Raw genomic sequence first — 23,814 nt, 5'->3', positions numbered from 1 at the left:
TAAGCAAACCCTTATTACAGTGAGTCTGTGCTACTGCAGTCTTTGTTGCATTTGCAAACGTATTTTCTTGTGATTCCTTTGACACAGAAATATGTTCTTTAGTCAGTCCATTGTTGTTTGTCTTTTATAATTATCATTTTTTTGTCACTAATCATAACCATATATAAGTATAACCATTTAAAATGCAACCAAGTACTTTTTAAGCCACAATTGGAGACACGGTTTTTGAAAAAATTAGTGTGATAAAGCTCTCACTGACACACTAGTGTACTGTACAAAATGATTTTTTTTTATAGTTTTCACAAAATACATTTAGAAAGCTCCATTTTAAATAAAATTAAATTGAAATATTTCAGAGACAGTAGCATAGACTTTTCATCTTCAACGCAATGCACTGACGCAGAACCCCTTTTTATGCCATGGTGTCAGTACACACCATAATATGGTCCACAGCATGGCCTACCATGCTAAAAACATATGTGGTTCTTACTCATAAATAAACAACCGCTCAATTACCCTTGTAGTTGAACATACTTGAAGCCATTGTAAAAGAACTGAAAAGGTTTACAAAATTAGCAACACAAGTCTAATAATAAAAAAGAAAAATGTGTAATAAATGAAATACAAGGCTTTGGTCTGTTCTTACAATCAACAATGGCAATTCTGATATGTAGTTGTAAACAACTTCCAAACGCTTATATATAAAATTCTGGCAAGCAATTTTTTTTTACTTAATTATAGGAATGAAATATCTCTAGTCGCACAAAAATGATCTGACTGAAAAACACTACAGTACAACTATATCTAAGAACAACGAGTTTTTACCTGACCTAAAGAAATGTATTTATGACGCATGAAAATGTGCATGAAAAATCTATAGAATATTCTGGGAAACGTAAATGAAATTAACTTTATTATAGAAATTGTTTTGGGAGATTTCTAGGGAAGACAAATACATATTGACAAAAACAAACTGAATTATATCGAAGACACAATCTACTGTTCAGCTATCGAATGTTTGTTTGGCTTCCTATTCAGCAGGTAGAGCTCCCTCATACGTTTTCTCTGCCAACAAACTTTTGGGGGAAAAAACAAATAAAGGGGCTTACAAACAGCTAGCATCTTTCTTCCAGCTCAGCAGTGGAATGATACGAGCTTGTATTGACAGAGTCCGCAATCTGCACAAAGACTGGTAGAAGTACTTGATATAAGAAAAAACTATTAATAGCAGATTATCTTGCCCCCAGATTCTCCTTTTCAGGCGGATGAAAGAATGACTGAGTCTCATAGTCCATCCATGGTTGTTCTTGTGTTTGTCATAACGTACAAATGGCCATATACAAAAACACAAAAAAATGACGCAAGTCCAAAACCGAAAACGAAGAGTTTTGTTCCATTTAGGATATAACACCGGGCACTTTACAAAAGTCAATCTTTTCAAGTCTTCTTGTCCCAAGACTCATAGCATAGGGTACAATCCCAGTCCAAAAAAAAATCTCTTTCAGAGTCTTTCTTCTCTCTCTGTTCTTGATAGAATACTGCTGGACAGACAAGCCTCAGTGAAAAGTCACAAAGTGAAGTAGTTCTTCTCTTTACTGTAGTCTTGGCCAGTATTGAGACATGTCAGGTTCGCTGCCTGGAACTTGGACTGGGACAGATACTCCAGGGGAGATGAGACCTTAAGAAAAAACAGAAAAAGTAATGTGTCAAACAAACTGCTAAATAGGTTAATCACATAAAACAGCGCATTCATACTACAGACCATCATTTTTCAGGGATTGATTATCCCTCTTATTTATAATCTTTTAGAATTTTTTGAATAACGTTATCACACATTTGAATTAAAAGACAAATGTATTCTGACCACAGCATACTTGATTAATAATTTATACCAGAAGAAAATTTTGGGATGTATATGCAGTTTAGGTTGTATCTGCGTGGGTGAGGTGTAATTCCAAGATGCCAATATTTACTGTGTATGTGCATTATATAATACACAAAATGTACATTGTATAACACACACACACACACACACACACACACACATATATATATATATATATATGCAATGGGAAGAAAGTAAGACACCAGCACTCCCTATATTTGGCTAAGGTGGAAAATTGCAAAATGATTGTATTTTTTTCCAAAGTTAGTGTTAAAGTCACCAAGCACATAAAAATTCATATTCTGCATACCTGTTGAGGTTGTACCAGAAGTGGCCATTGATTGGCTGTTCATATGTGCCTGCATATGAGGGGGCGTGTATGTTTCATAGCTCCGCCCATTCACTGAAGGACTGGTGGGCAGCATGCAGGAATAGGAGGATGTCTGGCTGGGTACAGGGGGCTAGAAAAAGAATATAAATTAGCCTTGCCAATATGTAATCCTGACATTATCATTACACTGATGTATGTGGCACTGAAGAGCATGACAGAGTTTTCAAAAAGAAGGAAAAATGATAAACACGGACAGTTTCACAACAGAGATTTAGTGCATTGTTTTTTTATGTTAAATAGGCTTGGTGATGCTAAATATTTTATTTGTTATAAAATATTTCCTGTTAATAATATTTTTGGCCTATTTTTGTGGTTATTTTTGATACATTGTACAGTTGAAACAATCACCAACAGAATTATGTTTCCTGTTTGGTTTCTTTTCTGTCACTGGTATGAGTGTCTTACTTGCATAGGCAGGTTGTTGGCCATAGTGAAGCTTGGCATGGGTGGCAGGGCGCTGTATGTGTTTGTCAGAGCTGTATCTGACCTTCCCAACATTGACCCTGATGTGAAGGACACTGTAGAGAGAAGGAGAGGACATAGGACATCAGAAATGGACTACAGCATTTTGCAAATAATCAGATATTGATATTTTCCTTCCGTTCCCCTTCAGCTTTATGCCTGACTTCCCCCATCACCTCATATTAGTATCATTGTGTGTGTGGGTGTGCGCGCGTGTGAAAGCTATATATATAAAACATAACACCTCGGATATGTACGTTATTCTATATGGTTTTTATTGTTCAACAATAGTAGTAGTGTGTGGGTTTTTTACCGGGCGTCGTGGGCTGCGGAATAGGCTGATAGACGCTCGTACTGAAGCTACTGCTAATGGGAATGTGACTTGAAGAATTGCTTGCTTGTCTTCGCTGATTTCGGAGTTTTTCTTCTCTCCTCCATTTCGCTCTTCTGTTAGAAAACCACACCTGCAAACGTAGGAGGGCCCCTGACCGTTATTCAATGCTTACTATTTATGCCATTTTTAGATATGTAGGCTAGAATACAATTAACGCCTCGAAAATTCCACGTGCACTTCTCTAACTCAGCAGCGAACACGTTCACTCACCTGTATTCTGGCTTCTGGGAGGTCTATTTTGGCTGCTAGTCTCTCCCTTGCGAAAACGTCTGGATAGTGAGTTCTTTCAAACTCTTAAAAATGAAATATAGATATTGAAGGAATGGTTATTCATGTAGGCTACTGTAAACATTTCAAATGCAATATTTAAATTGAATGGCTTCTTTACGCTAATCGAAATTGAAATATCATTAAACAGAACAACAAGAGTAGGCCTACGATCATTAAAAATAACGGTTGTTTTTGGATGCTGTGTAACTCATTAGCATATATATATATATATATATATATATATATATATATATATATATATATATATATAACTATTCCGTGAAAATCAGCTGTGTGTAGGTAGTAACTTACCTTTTTCCAGGGCTTCTATTTGCTCTTGCGTAAACGATGTTCGATTTCTTTGCAACTTTCTCTTCAGCTGAAGCCTCATTTGTGTCTCATCTGAATCCTCTCCGTTCGAACTGATTGAATTTGTGTTTTCACCTCCATCCTGCTGCTGACAACCATCTGGAAAACAATCATTTTTGCTATATTAATAAAAATTCAATGCCAAGCTGTTTCCAAACTCAATGTGGCCTACGTCTGTTCATATAAACGTAGGCTTGAAACACGGCAAATCTTGGTCAAAAAAGAAAAATTCACCTAGGAGTTAGAATCAATTAAATTTGAGTGTAGGCTACATGCGTGACAAATATATATATTCCGATATATTCTAGCCTAACACTTTTCTGGAAGTTTATATTTTACTCTCTCAAAGAGTTGGAACTGGAATTATTGTGGGAGTTAAAACATTTCCATACAGACCGGCCACACCCTCTGATTGGCGTCTCCAATTAGCTTAACTTGCGTGCCTTTGGACTGGGGGAGGAAACCCACGTGGGAACAGGGAGAACATGCAAACTCCACATACATAGGCCCTGGTCGGGATTCTAGACCTTCGCGCTGTGAGGCGAGTGCTATCCACTGCACCACCGTGCCGTTAAGCATGCTGTCCCCTTGACTCGTCGTTGGTCGCAAGTCAATAACGGTAGCCTATCCTCCTCCCAAAGTAATTCACCGGAAAGGATGCACCCAGAACACAAGCTGGAGTCCAGGTCTGAAAATGAACTCAAGATTTCTAACACTTTTTTGTCTAACTCCAGACTCCTAAAACTTCGCTGTGAATACAGCAACGGCTCTAATCGTGTCTGAGCGTGTAGTTTAACTAGTAAATCAGTTGTTTAAGACGTTGTCAAATATTTTCACGTCTTCGTTTTAATTAAATGTAGGTTCGGTTCTGGCTATACGATTTGTGTTAGGAAATACGTTGAGTGAGGTAACAAATATTTCACATTTGGTAAACGATAATTATTTCGCCTGAAAAACGTGCGTAATGTGACACTCATTGCCTTACATTTTGTGATACGCCCACTTGCTAAGGGGACCATAGTTGTGTCCACATTTGTATTTTAGTAGCCTGTGTTTTGCTTTTCCTGCTTTAATGCGTTTATTTATATTTAAGAGATGCTTAGATGAGCGATATCCAGGCTGCAGCCTAATTGTATGAGGGTCTGTCCATTTGCGTGCACGAAAGGTAGCCTACATATAGGCCATGGCAGGCGTTATGGTTTGTATCAATAAATTCCTTGTTATACATACGCATCAGGCCAACAGCCTACTTTTTTCTAGCGACAGCAACAAATCCATCATGAGCTAGCTGTGAAATATTATGAGAAATATTCTCATTAGTTTGCTCCCTCAACTCCCATCTTTTATCACTAGGTTTAACAATAGCCGCTGCGCTGAAAGGGTGTCGAGAAATGTGACAAAATGCGGTTTTAAAAAAGCCTTTCAGGTCCTCTGAAATGTTTCAAAACCAAGAGTTTCTCTTCCTTTTAAATTCCGCGGAGCTTCAATGGCATAGTCACCATATGGGCGTTTGTAGACCTATTGAGATGACCACCAACACTTGAATAGAAAGAGCAGCTTTTCACAATGGCACAATGCGGGTAGAGTAAGGGAAACTATTAAACTCTTGGGGCTGGGAGGGTTGGCAAATTTTCGTGGGCAGAATTTTGAGAACACAATTGAAGGAGTCAACAAAAGGATTCTCTCGAGGCCCGCAGCGCTCTGCATTGTAGCACGAGGATTCCAGTCAACAGACTTTTCAGTGTAGTATGTTAACCTTTATGCCCCACTATCATTAATCACCGTCCCCTGGGTTTGCCCGTTCAACGCCCGTTAGGATTTATACCCTCTATAGGCAATGGGAGAAAAAAACTTCCCGAACACCGTGAATAGGGCATCGAGCTCGGTCCTTGCGAGCGAAGTGCGAGGCGACCGTGAAAATGACTCGTGTGCGTAAATAAGTTTAGATGTAGCACAATAATACAGCGATGCCAACTTCCTACAAAGTAAATTAAGCAAAGGCTTTGAAACATCACATACCAGCACTGTTATAAATATGTGATGCGTGGCGCGCAAAATTAATTGCAACCTTTGATTCGTCATAGGTGCGAGTAGGATATGTGTTATTTAATTGTTGAATTACAGGTCCGGATAAGAGTATTTGCATACAAGGTGCGGTTAATATGGTAAATGGTAAATGGACTGCATTTATATAGCGCTTTTATCCAAAGCGCTTTACAATTGATGCCTCTCATTCACCAGAGCGGTTAGGGGTTAGGTGTCTTGCTCAGGGACACTTCGACATGCCCAGGGCGGGGTTTGAACCGGCAACCCTCCGACTGCCAGACAATCGGTCTTACCTCCTGAGCTATGTCGCCCCATATGTTAATATGTTAATACCCCACATGTTAACGAGTACTGGAGTGGGCCTACTGCAAGCCTTTGAAGTGACGTGTCATTTTCCCCATTATCATTGTCTTTACCATGCTCGACTTTACTGCTTACCGAACCGTATGCCAGTTGTATGTTCAAACACATTTAATCGGATCGTTGCTTCCTCTGGTCATATTTTATACGGAATCAAACATTTATTTTAGAGATATTCATATTCTGAGATATTCATATATATGTAGGAAATAAAAAGACCAACGAGTTAAATGTTTAAATGTTCAAATTCACAAACCCTTTTATATTTTCCGCGTCTCATATTAGCTACTTATTTTGGTGTTATCCGTAAGTGAATAAGCATTATATTAGCCCACAGCGACACCGGCTCACACTAGACTAGGAGATGTTTTCTTTTCGAAAAAAAGAACAATGGGAATAGAATAATTCCTTAGTATAACCGGTCAGGCAGAAAACTAGCAAAAAAAAAGATAGCGTCCCTAGTGCTGCACCTTTCAACCATAGAGGACTTAGCAAAAATTATATAGCCCTCAGAAGGAAAATGTATCTAAATTTAATAGATGGCTTCAGTCCTGTATAAAATACATGGGGATAAAAACACAGTTGCTTTGATCCTTATACCGCACTAAACGGTATAGTTTTATTTCCTTAACTGAGTGTCCTATTTTGGGTCTTGTCACTCCCCTTATTTTATTCACGGTTGTTTGGCGTTTATCAGATTGCGACCGTATTTGCCACCCTCTGAGACATAACCCCGCATAATGCTTTTGTTGTAATGGATGATTAAAGTCTTCTAATTGCACTTCATGCTAAGGGGGGAAATTACAACCCCAAAGGTAACGATGCCTGTGATGGTAACAATATAAAAAAAACAGCAATATAGATAAAAAAAACAATTATAATAATAATGATATCGATAATATTGCGTCATCATTAACAACAACAGCAATAATTATTATTATTATTATTATTATTATTATAATTATAATAATAGATTATTATTGTTGTTGTTGTTGTTGTTATTTGATGAATATATCATATCTGTCAGTTATTGACAAAATATTTGACTCCGTGCTTGAATCTTAAAGGAGTTTCTCCACTTTTAGTAAAAATAGAAACTGTATATTAGACCTATTTTTATTTTCAATTTTAATCAACAACTCCACACAGGAAATGTAAGGCACCTGTTGTACCCAAATACGTCTAACAGCGCATTAGCTCGTGGCAAACGAATAGGCTAATGGAGCCTATTTTACTAACCTTAATCGGAGTAATGGTAAATTGAAACCATATAGTTTAGTGTGAACATGTTCGAAGACTTATTGTGGCTAATGAACCCGCAAGGCCTGAACGGACAGATTAAATAAGGTCTACTTTTATATGTAACCTCATCTTAATTAACGTCACATATATTGTAAATGTTTGGACATTTGCATTAAATTCCTATTATTACAATATTCTTGAACTTTTTGGGTACTTGTGAGTTTGCATTCTTGGAGTCATTATTAACGATGAAATCTTAAACTGCTTCCATTGTGGAAGTACCGTAATCCTTTTGGTTTTCACACTTCCCCTGCTTAATCACTGTATAGCAGAGTCAACGCACATTCATGTACGTGAGCTTTACATCTTTTTAATCATTGTCCAAAATCAGAAACTATTCTCAGTATTTTTACCTAGTCTATAACGTTTATTGTTTTGTGCTTTTAAAATTGACAGGTCTAATTGGCAGATTGTGCCATATCGTGTTCAGGGGTCTCCTGTGGAACATTTCTACAGCCGTCTCTTCCAACGAGGCGTTTATTCATGTTCTCTTAATGAGAAACAAAACGTTCTCTAATGAGCAATTACATAGCGACAGAATTGTTCCCATAACAAATTCTTTCGTGTGACCGCAACATCCTTTGTACAGATATCCCACACACTGTTTCTGATTTGTTTCTTCCAAGGTTGGGGGGCGGGGGAGGGACGGGGTCGCGGATAGTTGGACGGACACCTCCACTGAAAAAGACATATCCCAGTCACGCAGAGTTTTCGCCCAGACAAATGACGTATCGAAGTTACGGAAGCGTGGTGTAGATCAACCCCGTTAATGTGTCCTGGATAACTCTCACTTGATGACGCAAACCATTAGCAAACTGCAGATGTATCAAAGTGTCTTAAGGGTATACCTTCAGTCTAAATGAAAACTTTTTAAACGCAGCATTTTGACACGTGTGGCCTATATGTAACAGAACTGTTAACAATCAGAAGGTTTGTTTATGTTACGAAAATCTACTTAATTTTTAGTTGTACTACAGATGTACTGTATTTTTATATGAATAACAATAATAATAGGCTAATAATAATGGAAGGAACTGAGAAATTATTCTAGTTAATATCAGTGTTACGTGAAAACGCTATTTAAATTACGATTGATTGAACAAATGTAATAATAATAATAATAATAATAATAATAATAATTTCAATAATCGTTTCGTTAAATGAGAGCACGACATTTATTGAGCTATTTCAATTGTAATTCATAATAATCAGTGATCCGTTTACCTTGGTTTGGTTGCCCTGGTACCGAGGTTCCGGGGTACCAGCCCGGACGTGTCCCCCAAGTTCCAGTTTGACCGTTCAGCATTCTTAATTTATCATACATGCCATCTGCACCCATCTGTTGCTTTTCGCTAGCCAGGTTGCGAAGGACTCTGTTTATTGATGACACCTGAAAGACAAAACCAGAATGTCTGACGTTAATCAAAAGACCTCCCCGTGTTGCGGTTAGACACTTTCATTCAAGTGATCTGTTTTTGCTAAGCATGCATACACGGGCATAAAACTGATGCAGAATTGAATTGTATCGAAATGTTGCGAAAACGTTATATAATTAATTTGTTCAGACATTGTATGTAATGCAAATTTAAGAAGTAAAGGAAAAAACAAGTGATCTAATTAACTTACACTCAATGAACTTACACTGGGTATATTATCGTTGGTGCAGACCCCCTCTGATAGAAGTCTGTCTCGGATTTCCCAGGCGAAGATAGAAGGGCACTCCCTCTTGTATTGCGCAATTTTCCCGACCACTTCAGGAGTCGCTACTCTTGGTTTGCTACCCCCGATTGCCCTGGGTCTGATTGAGCCAGTTTCATAGTATCTGCCCAGGATTTTGCTCACGCACCCGTTTGATACCTGAATAGAAAACAATAGACACAAATCACACACATTATTTAAGACTAGTATACAATGTGTAAGTATACTTCAAACAATGATAAGCTTACGTTTTCATTGTCCAGCACTTGGACTTTTGCATCAGCATGGGTCTATAACACAAAAAATATATACCTTAAATGGTACGAGAACTTATGCACTTTGTAAAATGCACCCATTCGTCCTAAACGGAATTTTGGTAATCGAATTAGAAATGGGCAAAATTGGGGTAATGCAATTACTTGTAAAAAACAATGCACTTCACCTTAAACATTGAAAATATAGAATGTATTTAAATATAAAATGTAAGCGTTCATCCTTCACGACGAATTTGCAGTTGACATGGATATATCAACATGGCAATGCAGGTGCTGACATGAAGAACCTCATTTAACGGTTTCAGAGGCAACTGAGCCGGCGAAGAGGCAATAATAAATAGACAGCAATGCTGCTTAACAGAATAGTAGGGTTAAGCATCTTGATTCTCGTTTGCATTTGTATTCTTTCTGAAAACATGAAACACTTAACGTTTGCATTTTCGGTTTTTAAACGCCCAAATCAGTCTAATCACCTGCAGTATCCTGGAGATGTCGCACGGTCGCGCGCCACTGTGTGCAAGCTCAACTATTTTCTGCCTTGTTGAGTCAGGCAGTGGTCTACCGTTGACAAATACACCGCCAAGCTGATTCACACCACTGTGACCTGGGCAGAGACAGGAAGGCTAATGTTTATTCCATGCATCACCAGACAATCGTTTATTAATGACATTTCACTGGCACACTGGCACACTCGTGTGCCCAGTACTGAACTTCCACAAGTAAAATGCGTTCAGCATGAAAGAGATATTTACACGTCTAACATTCCATATGAAAACATAACGAAAAATAAACTTTCAATGATATTTTAGTTATTGCTACCGTTCAAGTGTTTTAAAAAGTGATACTGCAACCCAGACATTGTGACCAGACACTATCTCTATTATTATCTCCTAATAGACCCAGAGTTAATTTACACGTTAACAGAACATTGATTTAGCATTAGCTTCAAAACATTTGGACCAAATCGCCATTGCACTAAACCAAGATTAACACAAACACATTCCAACAAACGACATTCTAACCAAGGACGTTGACATTTGCACACAGCTTTATGAGCATACAATGAAATATAATAGTTGTATCAGGTAGAGGCTAATGTGGTGAAGCGCATTAATGCATTATATTGAGGTCCACATGTGAACTCATTTAAAATAAACTACACCGGCCCTAAATATTTAAAACACATATGAAAACTATGTAACCCAAAGCTTACAAGTCTAAAAGTAGAAGAAATCCCAAGATTACTACAGTGCTGCGCCAAACCTGAAGCCAAATCGTAAAGAATCCTCCCCGTAGTCGCTTTGTACTAGTTCTCCGCTCCCTTCCCTTCGCAGCCTCCCGTTAAATTGACTCCAAGAGCGCGAGCTCCTTAGTAATAAATAAGCTCCAAATATAGAAGACGAGGAAATATGATGAGCCTGGCTGACATTTGTCTTTAAAATAAAGCTAGCTGCACGTCAAGTTTGAGCTTAATTTCTGGAAATAGGCGGAAGTCGCCCCGGATCATGCATGGAAGGCTAATTGAAAAGATCAGTTGGAGCACTTGTGGCAGGCATGTCACTTTATGACACTGCTCTGCTTTTGAAAATCGCATCGTCACGACAAATAGTAGCATGATAAAACGACCCTTTCTGTCTGCATTTGGATATCACTCAGACTAAATTGGACCCTACTCAGATACCCTTCAAGGGTAGCTTCATTTTAAGGTAGCCAAGGGCTATGCGCGGGCACGACAATGGGGGCGCGCTTCGCCCTCAATATATTAAAAGTGACATTCCGTTTTTTTCTTGTAAGTATTAAGCAACAACCCCACACAGCCATTATTTACACCCTTATTGTGTGTCTTCAGTAGGATATCACTCTCTGTATCATGCAGCAAATGTCTATAATAAATTCAGGAATTATGTTTTCTAATTAAGTTGCATGCATTTGGCATGCATGTGACACATTCATATAGGTCAAATTCGTCACAACAAAAATGGCAGTTTAAATCGCCACAAACATGTCGTGTTATGTCTAATAATCTCTCTCCAGGCTGGGCCAGAATAATGAAATATCCATGACCATCACTGTGTCATAGTTTCAGGATTTAATGGGGTTTTTCTTGTCCTTTTATTGATATCTATCAGAGAAAAGTATGCTGATATGTAGACATTGACCCTCGTTCTTTATGGTTGTAAAATAAATCAATTTGACCGATTAAACAGCCAGATAAGAATATTAAATCAAACTTTCACTCTAAAGGTTAAGTCTTAATCATTATACAATTCCCCACAGAGAACCGCGTCGATCTTGGCCAGTGGAAACGATTAGGCTATGCGCCTTGCATTCTATTACTTGTCAACTAATAGGAAAACATATGGTGTCAGTTTGGCTGTTCTGTACCGTATACACCAAGGAGTTATTAGCACAAAGCCTGGAGAGCCAGTCGCGACCTTTAAACAAAATAAAGGCTTAAACCGAATCATATCTGTTCAGTAATTCGCACTAGAGATCACGCTCCATAACATCGCGTCGTCCCATTAACACCCAAATGAGGAGCAAAGATTTTACACTACTTTGATTAGGGCATGCTAACTAACAGGATCTTACATTCGAAATGAAAACAAATCAGTAAACAAACAGTTGCATCATAAGGTAAATGTGCCGTTTTTCATAAAGTTATGGAACTGCTTTTGTCCCTCAGGATATTCGAGTTATTGTACGTAATGGTATATAGGACTTCAGTTGAATATCCAGTTATCTTGAAAACGATGCCTTACTTTTGAAGACCAACATATAAGCTTTGTTGGTAAGTAGCCTATTTCATGCGCGGGCCACATGTTTTAACCTTCCTCCGACCGTGATAAGTTATACATTTCTTTAGAATGTCACTAACGTGTGTGTTCAGTAGTAACATACAGAATAAAAATTACAGCACAGTTATGTCAATGAGATGAAGAGAGTCAGAGGAAATCATTCCACAGACCTTCGTTACAGATGTCATACACCTCTTGTCCAGCAGTAAGAAAGAAAATACGTTTAACTTTAGTCATTATTTTGTTAAAAACTAAAGACAATTATAATAACCTGAACTACTGCGAAAATCCCCCGCGTAAACAATTCCTTATGCAAGATATACTGTTTATTTATGAAGTAATGCGTTTTGTTGCCTCATATATCAATTAGGCAGCATAACGTTGGTCAGATTTATCCCTGAAGCAGGTATGGCCTGGTTTATCAAAGTATAGTGTATATATTCGACATCTATACTGTGCGGAAGGCTGAAATCTACATTAAACTTTCCTATTCCTATACTGTCCATTTCCGCACAGCTACTAGCGTATGCGACTTGGCAGCCAGACCTAATATTAATTCAAACGGTTCCACAATTATTTCATATCAAGTCAAGCAGAACAGAAATCACCCCTCTCTCTCTCTCTCTCTCTCTCTCTCTCATATGAGTATGCTGCTTTTCAGTGCGTAGGCTACTCTTCGTCGGGTGTTTCTATTCGAAGTAAAATGTAAAACCTGTTGTAGGCTACTTTATTTTGTAAATGTCTTCATGTAAAATGGAAAAGTATTAAATGGAATATTTTGGGCCTACACATAAATAGTCACCTGCCTTGATTCATTCATTTGATAATACATACTACCATGAGCCAAAGACCACACGCACTATGAAGTTTCAACTTCAAGATTTGCTCATTTCAGTGTAAATAATAATAGTAATAATAATAATAACCTCAAATATCATTGTCAGACAGTTGCTCAGCCAGCAAAACCAAAACACACAAACATTATCAAAATATTATCAAACTTTACGTTTAGCAGAAAAAAATTACTTACTGTTCTGCATCATGGAGGCTACGCCCGACTCCCACGTGGCTCGGTTATAGTATTCTATTAGTCATAAAAAAAACAATAATTTTGATCAGACTGACAATTCAGCACATTAACGACAATGTTAAGGATGAACATTTACACAACTTTTTAGCACGTGTTTCTCAAAAATATCCTATTAATCAATAATCATTCTGATTAGGATTTAATATTTCGTTTTATTTGGAACCATGTGCTTGAAAAGTTTTTTTTTCTTTTTCCCCAATATAAAACTTGCCTGGAAAACGAGTTGTTTGTCCGCTTAAAACAATTTAAAGAGCCTCATCTGCCGCTCACTAGTTATTGTATTCCTAGGACAAAGCAAAACAGTATATTAGTACACCTTTTGGTGAAAATATGTGTCTGTCTTATAAACAATATAATTATTCCATTATACGAATGAATAGCTTGCTATGTTTGTTAATGTGCTATTCCATAGACTTCACTGAAAACATACAAACAAGATACGGGTTGGATTTTCTACCTTTAAAAGTACAGCAATTGAAAGGCCTCTGTTATGTAGTCGACATCCTTTAAAAGTACTTGGTGATTTTGTTATTTTTTGCAACTCGCTCGCCCTTTCACGGCAGTGTTTACCATTGTCATTACTCGTCTGTGTCTAATTCTTAGGCCGCTCTGTGATATAAACTTTTACTGCTCGGTCAAAGTCATTGTAACTGCATCCCTAGGAGAAACCTATTTAAAACGCCCGCCTTCGCAAATAGTTTTTTTATGTATAAAAAGTGTTGCCTATTCTCAAAAGTTAAAAACATCAAATAATTTTATTTACTAGTCCTGCTCTCTTTATATCTCCCGTCTAAATTGTACAGTGACACACGCTGTCTATCTCGCCTCACTGCTCTGGAAAGTGAAGACCGGGAGGGGGTGAAGGCACTCCAACAATGCCTACTGAATTTAAACAATAGCTTCCTTTCTGTTTCTATACCGAAATCCAGAGAGCAACACGGAGGCTCCCTAACTAGCAACACAGCTTCCAACTAAACGTACCAACAACTCACTAGAATACAAAGAGCTGAAGGGACACACCACCCCCAACACACACACGCACACGCAGGCTCACACACACACACGCACACACACACCTGCTTCACTGGTGTCTGCCATGACCCCTTGCTAGTACCCCACTTACTTTTGTTTGTCTCGTTTTGGGAAGTAGAAAAGTAATTTATTGGTATAAATATCTGGAAGTAACTGTGTTACTGGTGTGAGTTGTTAGGGGTTATAAAAAAGATACAACAGCTCAGTAGGGTCCCAATTGGAAAAAGACAATCGCAATAAAAGACCCATTCAATAGCTTTGCAAAAAGAAAGGACAGAGAAGAAATAGCCCAAGCTTTCATTTTTTTCGTTTTAAGAAAAACCAGCATTACAATGTGCGCGTATACGTGTGGCCCCTACAAATAAACATAAGCACATGATACCGATTTTCACATTTGTCGTTTAATATAAACTAAAAATAAAAAATGAAAAAAGGCATTTAACATGCGCCGTAAATTCTAGGTAACTTTAAAATATATTTGTTGAAGCGCTCGAAAATATTTTTGCTTCCTAAACTGCAGAGAAACATACCGACAGATATAGGTCAATGCGATTCTTTACATTTGCAACAACAAAAACGTATTCATATAGCTGATAAGTCACATAGGCTACAGCAAGTCATCAAACTCGCATTACAACCCTGCATAGCTTGTATTTTTCGCCTGTCAGAATAACAAATTCAATTACATTTCGGTGTTCCTGTTACATTTGTCATAAACAAATAAATACATTAATAAAATTAGGCTACTTAATGCGTAATGCCCTCCTTACTTTTGTCGTACTATGTACACAACAAAGAACAAAATTCTAATGATAAGGCCAATAGTTTAGCAAAAGCACATTGCAACCCATAAACACCACCCGGAAGAAACACCTAATATTATAAAATCACCATGTCTCCAGCTCGAGGCCTGCATTTGAACTGAATATACACATTGTGTGATCAGCCTACGATGTTGTTATCCATATAAAAGTTAATTATTTATTTAAAGTTGAAAACGCAGTCCTTCAATGATGAGGTCAATCTAGGCCTAATCTACATCTCTTTCCCCCTGCTAATCTGTAACTAAAATCGCCTTAATTAAATATGCTTATTCCTGGGCTGAGTAACCTATCCTGTACTTTCGACATTCACGTGTAGGAATATAAAAAATATCTACATAAGGGAATAGTATGAAATGGACCAATTATTATATTGTTTGTCTTCTTATATAATTGATTGTTTAATATATAAACGGGCTTGCTATGTGTTTTCGAGATGGTCACATATGTGCAACTACAGTAATTTCTACTTTTTAAAAATAATTGAATGGGTGTTGCATTAGAACTTTCAAAATGTATGACATGTCGCTTTTGAATTATTCCGCTCCCGATAAATAGGCCATGTGTGTAGTTACAATGCATATGTGTGTTGGTCCTGTTTGTAAGTGCCGTTTTGCATTCTTTTTTAATAGGCAACAATTATTATTCAGTTAGTTAAAAATGGGTGTATGGCTGTGATATAAAAACAGCCAAATACATGAAATTATGTTAGTCTTAATTTTACAACATATAATGACAGCACATAACGTTTCGTTGCAACTGAAATTTTTGTTATTTAAATATTGATGGGAAAAATATTTTGCCAATCGTTTTGAAAGCTCATAAATAAGCTCAAAAATTATATTTTTGTCTAGGAGCTTGGCTGAGTAGTCTGCCCGTATGATCCAACCAGACGTCGTTCCTCACCGGGTCATTCGCCTCTATTCATTCTACTGATCTCTCTCTCTTGGCCCAGTGTGACTTTCTACTCTTTCCTACCATAAATAACAACAAAATCGTCCGCAAGCATCGACAATTTCGGTCTACAAAAGCATATGGATGAGCAAGGAAACTGACACAAACGCTGTTCCAACGGATCACTCCAGTAAAACTCTAGTCTGCTCCTAGGACGAGACAGTTCCTTATATGTGCCACATGCGATGTACTTTTAAAACGTTTAATCTCGCGTGTTTCCCATTCTTTTGTAACTTTTTTTAGAAGCAATTCTATTTCAGTTGATTTTGCTTGTCTTTCATATTTAATTTCTGCTTTTATTTTAAAGTAGGCAGGTTTGAACCATTGTGTGTAGGACTAGATGCGTAGACTCCGCATTATATTCCTTAAATGCAAAACGAAGATCACGAACTCACCTTTCTGTGGCATCCTGCGCCGACGTCAAAGTCCTTGTCAGTTTTCAATCTGAACCGGATTAAAATGCTGGCGAATATCTTGAAAGAGTTCAGCAGCAGAATAGTTTCCCAGTGATCTTGAGTACAATTGGAAATCCCTGCGAAGGAGACAGAGATTGACAATGTTGGATGTCAGACCTGCGGAGAGACTGTAAATGTGCGGTCGCGTGTGTGTATGTGGGTGAGTGAGTGAGTGAGTGAGTGAGAGAGAAGTAGGGAAAGAGAGCACACCTATGCTGATTGGTGATGGCACGAGTATTCTAATGTGTGTTCCTGCCTGGTCTGTGTCTCGCGTCTACTGCTCTTCACTGGCCCATTAGCAGAGCCTGACCTCTGTCATCATCTTCCAGCAAAACACTTCCTCCTGCGCCTTTGCCAGAGCGGGAAACGGGGCTGAGCCAGAGCTCTCTTTTCAAACCCACTAATCATTCCACACATGCAAATGCTCTTCTCTCACTCACACACTAAATATTGCCTTATGCAAAGCAATTGGATTGTCTGAAAGCCGCCTATTGGACGGCCAGGCCGTTCTCATCAGTTCAATTGGCTCCATGGTTGGAATACTGAAATGCTGTACTGCTAGTAAAGCTGAAGTTACACATGGGAGCGAACACAAGTTGTGCACCAATTCAAGCAGCCAACGTGAGCGAATTTTACCGTTTACATTCTGCCAATGTTTAATCTATTGCAAAACTTGAGATCATTTTCGAAAATAACGTACGTGCACATGTTTTGTTTAGGGTGGAATTATAGTTCGTACTCTATATCTGAATACGCGAGGTAATAATCAATTAATTATTTGTCAGCATAGTAGGAGAATGCTACAAGTCAGTATGCACAGACTATTTGTTACTAAAGTCTTTTTTTAAGTGGAAGTGCTTTGAGTTCACCTCTGGGTGAGCTGTCGACATAAACACAGAGGAAAGCATGGCATTGAAAGCTGTAGCACAAGTAGAAAGAATCATATTTACTTTGTGCATTAAGTGCAGCTGTAAATAGCTTATAAGTGCAGCTAGTGCAGCCTTTATAAAACAGCCACAAACTTCATCCACGTGCCTTTGTTGACTCTGTTCAATACAAGATACATTGAGCTTATTCACCGTTTCAACCGAATGTCACGCGGTACACGGCAGAGCTCTGGACAAACACTCGATGGCTTGCTTAAAGCAAACTCTGTTAATTTCGATTTTGTAATTTCCAATAAGCATCACAACTTTCGGTGCTCCCGAAAAATAAGACAGAGAGTAAATAAATCAAAATAAACGAAATCATGCATACTCTCCAGCCATGATCGCGCACCAGAATCGCATTTGTTGATTGTCTGACCATTATGCAGCTCAGTACACTCCAAAGCAAGTCCACATTGCCTGCATTTTGAGGATACACTCAAAGCACCAGTTTGTACACGGGAGTCCTCCAATCACGTATTCCAATGGAGGATAGCGGGTCGGATGGAATGTGAATCGCTTGGGGGAAAAGTTTAGCAAAAAAGGTGGGTGTTTTTTTTTTTTTTTTGGGGGGGGTGTCTGAACGCGCAGAGCATAAAATGAAGCCGTGGATGCATACACTTGACTTCTTTTGACATGAGAAAAGTGCTAAAAGTCAGAGCTCATCAATAAACTATCTTGAAAGTGAATAAGAGTCCTGACAACCATTGCATTCCTAACTAAAGTACAATGAGGAGACAAACGACACTGCCAAAGAGTTTGCATCTGAGTGAAAGACCGCCTGAATAGGAGCGGGATAATGAGCTGCCTGGACCGTCATGCACTGTCATTTTGAGTCCTGCAGCGAAGCTGCCACTAATATTAAAAAAAAAAAAAAAAAAAATTTTTAAAAGCTCGCATAGATATTTTGTTCAGTCTCGCTTGTGCCATTTGCCCCCGATGCTGATTCGCTTTTGAACACTGCTTTGCGAGATGTGGGCTTTTAGAAGTGACCAAAATAAGCGAGTGTTTTCCTCTTCTTCTAGTTACTTGCACAGGAGTCTGCAGTCTGGGGTGCTTGGCAATGTGTACACTTTCATGGGAACTTGCCGCTGAGAGTCTACTAAAAAGAATGGATCAGAGCATTGGAATCTCGCTTCTTATTTTAATTCTCGTAGCCTATTATTTTATACGGGGAATGTGCACGTGGGAATAGCTAATAGCATCTAACTCCTAAAGGAAGAACGCTTTTATTTAAAGTTCTTAAATCCGTGATAATAGGGCTACACTGTGTGAGTATGTGTTTATGTGTAGGCAGTCCATGCTATAGCCAATAGGATTAATTATGTAGGCACATGTATTTTATAATTTAATACATGGCGATTCTACATATTTTGTCAGTTAAACAGAGAAGAGAAAAAAAAAATAGTTTTGATGATTAACAGCCTTCTCATTTCTCAATATAACCCAATTTAATATGTAAATAGGCGTTATGTAGCCTAGCTTATATATATATATATATATATATATATATATATACATATACACCTACTAAATTTAATTAAGCTACATATAGTGGGAAAAGGGTTATTAAATCCATATAACTATAATTTAATAGGCTATAATTTAGCCTATAGTGCTAATCTTTGTTCTAGACAGCAGCATTTCGGTCTTGTGCAAGTGAATACATTTTAAATCATATAGAATAATAAAAACGAATATTATGAATATAAATATATTTTTATTGTCAAGCTATTCTCAGGCTGTTGGAAAAGCCTACAGTCACGCGTTTTAATGAGTAATTCCGATTTCACCACATTTCACGTAGTTAACGATTAGACACAAACTGGGCTAAATATTTTTTTATTATTAAGTAGGCTACAAACCGTTTCCTCGTTCGTCACCTCACTGAAAGCGGTCCAAGTTGAGCATGTAGTGAAGTTTTGAAGGAAGCAATAGCTAAAATTGATTAATTTATAAAGTTGTACATCCGACCATTTGGCTTCCGTTAGGTTGAAGATTTTTTGTAGGCTAAGTACATTTCTATGCAAATCAAAGACCGAAGAGTGGCATAAAAGCCATCTACTAAACAGGCTTGATTGAAGAGAAACTTTCTAAACGACTTTTCAACAATTAAACGTTTCTTAGTCCAATTTCGGGAAACAAACTTCGGAAGCTTCTGCGGGTTACGTCTACGATGTAAGATTATCAATTAGTCCCATTCGGATTAGTAGCAGCTAATGTCAGGCTTTAAAAAGAAATCGTAATCTTGTCGCTATTTTTGCTGCAGGCAGAGTGGTCTTTGTGTCCTGTCTAAAAAAGTTTTTAACAACAAAAAATCATTCGGGGAGGGAGATGGTGGTGAATACGGCTGACGTCATTCTTGGAGAGGGAAAGCTCTATTAGAAAACGTCAACAAAGGGGACTGGGTGCGTTGGCTGCCATTGATTTATCTGGATTTGAGAGGAAAGGAGGACCCAGGAACCAATGAGAGACTCCAGAGAGACCTTTATCATCTCAATAATTCTCTAATTGTAGGGCGGGCTGGTGAGTCTTGGATGGCGATGGGGGAGGGGTATCATTGTACTACTAAAATGATTTTTGTCTTGCCTGCAGACTTCACATTCACTACAGCCTACAGCCTAAACTTTGACCTATAGGTTTATTTCAGGTACTCCTGTTAGAAATACTAAAGTAATGAAAAGATAAGAGCACCTGTTTCCAAATGGAGAGGGGGAATGTTGAAACTTTTCTGTTCTAGAAGTTCATATGGAGGCGCCATTTTGGCCCAACGGTACTTTCATTGGATATCGGTTTTGATGTCGGAAATTCCTATTGCTTTGCTGTTGTTTTCCTTGTAAAATTGTTCAGTGTTGTATGCAGTTATATTAATTGTTTTGCCTTATAACTGTACATTGTTGCCAAGCTTACAATTTTAGCCTACTTAGATTAATTAGCCATACAACACAGTACAGAAAGTGCATTAAAAACTTATTAATTGGAAGATTTAAGTTTTGTAACAGCACAAACAAATTCGTATATGAAGCATAAAACATTTTAGATAAATTGTGCCGGCTTTGGAGTATTTATTTAATGGGCTGTGTAAAACAGGAAGATTATTTAAAGTGTATAAAAACTGAAATTTCTGCAAAACAAACTGGGCCTAATATGTAGCCTAATTGAAATAGGATTGGGCCTGCATGTCCTATTGGCTAACCGCATCGTGTTATGCTTGGTGTTGTAGGTTATTTGCATTTTGTTCTGTAATGTAGGCTAATGTACGGTATTCTGAAAATAAACAAGTAGACAAAACGTTGTTTTTGCTGTTTATCGCAAAATTCTTACGTGACATCTATTTTAAATTATGTTAGACACAAGTCAGTTCCAAGACTGCACTCGTTTAATAAGCGTGAAGTACAAAATGGCATACAGGGTGTAGGCTACTTTTGAGGTCTCTTCCGGCTTACGACACACGTCTACGGATCTGCAACACTTGTCATAAAGTGATATAACTTGCTATTGTTATACCTCAGCTTCAATTTAAGCGTTTTCACAGTAACGTATTTAGGGAAAAGTTTATACCTCAACTTACGTTAACTAGTTTGGGCTAAAATGACGTGGAATGCGTGATTCTGGCGTGTTAACTTCATGACCCTCGTTGATTCGGGAAAGCGGTTTTATTTTATTTTAATCTTTTTCGGACGAAATGTCTTTTAATCTCCAAGCATAAATAACTACAAACCACATGCCTTTTGATATAGCTTAACGTACACAACACATCTTTTCTATAAATATGTATTTTCTTAATATATATTCCTCCTGGCATTTGGATCTCATGGGAGGCTAATGGTTCAGAATTAAAGGGGATTTTACATTCTTATTCAAGGATAAACTTGAAGATGCTTGTTGACAATTTGATGCTTTGTATTAATTCTCGTTCCCGTGAATAATTTTCACATAGACTATGAAGTGCTAGGTTGACATGTGTTAGACAAAGTTTGTCTCCAGGATTGATTCAATCTAACCGCAAAGAAAGAGTAAACTGTTCTGCAAGAGCTACGGTTTTTGTTTCTTACAGAAGCCTAGATTAGTTTGCAGATTGCTGAAATTAACAACAAAACCTGTATGCCTATGGCCGAAAAAAATAAATGCACTATTCAAAGTTCAAAGGCCAAAACGATTGAATGAGGTTCTTAACTCCAGCATAGTAAATTATAGTACATGTCTATTTCATAGCAGGCATATCCTGGCAAAAGGCTGTCTCATCGGAGGTAATCGTGTCACAGCTTTTTCCCCCCCGCGTGACAGCTGGATAAACACAATCTCCAATAAACATCTCTAATTAAGGAGGTGGACCTCAAAGCAGGGTGCACGATTTATTACCGCTATGTATTGTTCACTGTCTGGTTTGTCACATTGCACTTCATTTTTCAAAAGCTACTTTTGGGATTATGGTACTACTAGTAAAGGTGAGAATTGTGATTTCTACATTTATGTAATTTCTGAATACATTTTAGTTTGGGTCTGATTCCAAGTCCAGGCTTTTTTTGAAGGATTACTGTGTTCTAGTTTACTGCTGCTATAATAATAATAATAATAATAATAATAATAGTAATTTATTATTATTTTATAGACGATTTAAATATCATACAAACATATAAATAAGGATGTTAAATTGTTCGTTGAGTTGTATCTTGTGCTCTAGTTTGCACTGAATATTTTAACGTTTGCTTTTATCAAAAGTAAATGGAAATGAAGTTTGTAGAAGTGGCATTTCTTTTCTAACATAATGGCGCTACAGATGGACCATTCATTTAGTGCTTCAACCCCGTATCTCGCCTGTAGAAAATGACATATAACCTACCGATGTGTCCCGACACGACATTTTGCGTTAAACGTGTTGACGTACATAACATAAAACCCTGGACATAACGAGCGACACATTTCTGCAGTGTGAGTTTCGAGCTGTACCTGTGGAAACATAGTTTCTTTACTTGCTTCTCCAGTTTTGCACTGGGGTGTAAAACTACTGACACAATACGAGACTTGAATTACTTTCACTCCAGGCTTGACGAAGGCCACGCCGAACAAATGTTTACATCTCCGCTTCTGATTTTTAGTGCAATACATTTGGTTTGGCTGTAGGCTAGCAGTTATACTTAATGCAATTACCGTACATTTAATTATATGTATTTAATTATTCCCTATCAAGTGAATCGCTATTCGAAATGTAAAGACCATTACAAAACCATAAACATGGTAATAGGTAGTGTAACTAATGAAAACACACTCGTCCAAGAGTTGAATGCGCAAAACTATGGCAAAGTCGACTTCCATAACTTCAGAAACTAAGCAGCTATGCCATTTTATATGTAAGATCAAAGAGTTTCAAACCTACCTGAAATTGCGGACGGGCGCTTTAGTGGTCCCGATACTTGTGTTATACCAGCCCAAAAGTTCCTAGAGCAAATAATGCTGAGGTTTATTGTCCAGTTTTATTCACATTTGGATGTGCCAAAGAGTTTAAATGTCAATGAGAATAAAAAATACGCTCCCTTCCTTAACAGACAACTTTGCCTATATCAGCCTCAACTTGATAGTGATTGGCTAGAGCTATGACGCCACGTCACCTTGGACAATACCTATCGTTCCCCTATCAGGGAAGTTGTGGGCAGACACATTCAGACTTTCAATAATACTATTAAAGGCATGAAAAATATAATGGGCTCAACTTAAATGCACATTTACTTGTAAATTGTTTCAGTAACGCACAAGAAAATATGTTCCAATCTACTTTGCAGCTCACCTAATCATCTAACATGGCGGAGTTATCCATAAACCAGTTTTGTGCAATACCACACCTAACTATGTTCATTATAATATTGTAATACTGATGGAAAATAATGTAAAAACAGCCATATCCGATTTTAAATATCAAATGTGTGTGTGTGTGTATATATATATATATATATATATATATATATATCGACTGTGTGTGTGTGTGTGTGTGTGTGTGTGTTGATGTAAATAGACCGAAATATTTTATTTAATAATTACGACCATGGAAATTCAGAAGAACTGTGTATTGAACATAGCGTAGGCCAGCGTTTCTGAAGATAGACGTGTAGCCTACGCGTACATGCATCAATACTGTACTGGGTAACACTAATTAATGTCTATTTGCTAGCTGTTATTGAATATGTTCGATTCCAACGTGATCATTTACAAGCTCTTGTCAGTTTTAAATATTTAACGGGAAAGACAAGCTTATACAGATCATTGTGGTAGGAACCTTAAAAAACCCTTA

General features: G+C 37.7%; 1 protein-coding gene across 13 annotated transcripts; it reads right to left on the bottom strand.

Annotated features, from left to right (window-relative positions):
• Nucleotides 1-587: 587 nt before the first annotated feature.
• LOC135255260 (paired box protein Pax-6) lies at nt 588-23,068 on the bottom strand. 13 transcript variants are annotated; one of them, XM_064336181.1, is made up of 15 exons: nt 22,906-23,068; nt 16,543-16,679; nt 13,552-13,624; nt 13,281-13,334; nt 12,421-12,444; nt 9,926-10,056; nt 9,426-9,467; nt 9,106-9,336; nt 8,704-8,869; nt 3,715-3,870; nt 3,343-3,425; nt 3,052-3,202; nt 2,682-2,794; nt 2,196-2,346; nt 588-1,678 (listed from the first exon to the last, which is right to left on the bottom strand). In XM_064336181.1, the coding sequence occupies exons 4-15, from the start codon at nt 13,291-13,293 to the stop codon at nt 1,593-1,595; spliced, it is 1,347 nt and encodes a 448-aa protein (XP_064192251.1). In that variant the 5' UTR covers nt 13,294-13,334; nt 13,552-13,624; nt 16,543-16,679; nt 22,906-23,068; the 3' UTR covers nt 588-1,592. The 13 variants fall into 13 exon arrangements, with proteins under 13 accessions (XP_064192251.1, XP_064192243.1, XP_064192254.1 ...); XM_064336173.1 differs by lacking the exon at nt 13,552-13,624; XM_064336184.1 differs by lacking the exon at nt 12,421-12,444 and having other exon boundaries at nt 22,906-23,067.
• Between the last annotated feature and the right edge of the window lie 746 nt (nt 23,069-23,814).

The sequence above is a fragment of the Anguilla rostrata genome, chromosome 5 (genome assembly GCF_018555375.3).
Source record: "Anguilla rostrata isolate EN2019 chromosome 5, ASM1855537v3, whole genome shotgun sequence".
Classification (NCBI taxonomy): domain Eukaryota; kingdom Metazoa; phylum Chordata; class Actinopteri; order Anguilliformes; family Anguillidae; genus Anguilla; species Anguilla rostrata.
This window is presented reverse-complemented; position numbering and strand designations above follow the sequence as displayed.

What these genes read in the sequence shown, in the direction of transcription:
- LOC135255260 (XM_064336173.1), bottom strand. An exon ending in AGCCTCCATGATGCAGAACA is followed by an intron (nt 12,445 to 13,280) that starts GTAAGTAATTTT and finishes CTGCTGGACAAG; the next exon opens with AGGTGTATGACATCTGTAAC. An exon ending in GTATGACATCTGTAACGAAG is followed by an intron (nt 10,057 to 12,420) that starts GTCTGTGGAATG and finishes GTCTCTGCCCAG; the next exon opens with GTCACAGTGGTGTGAATCAG.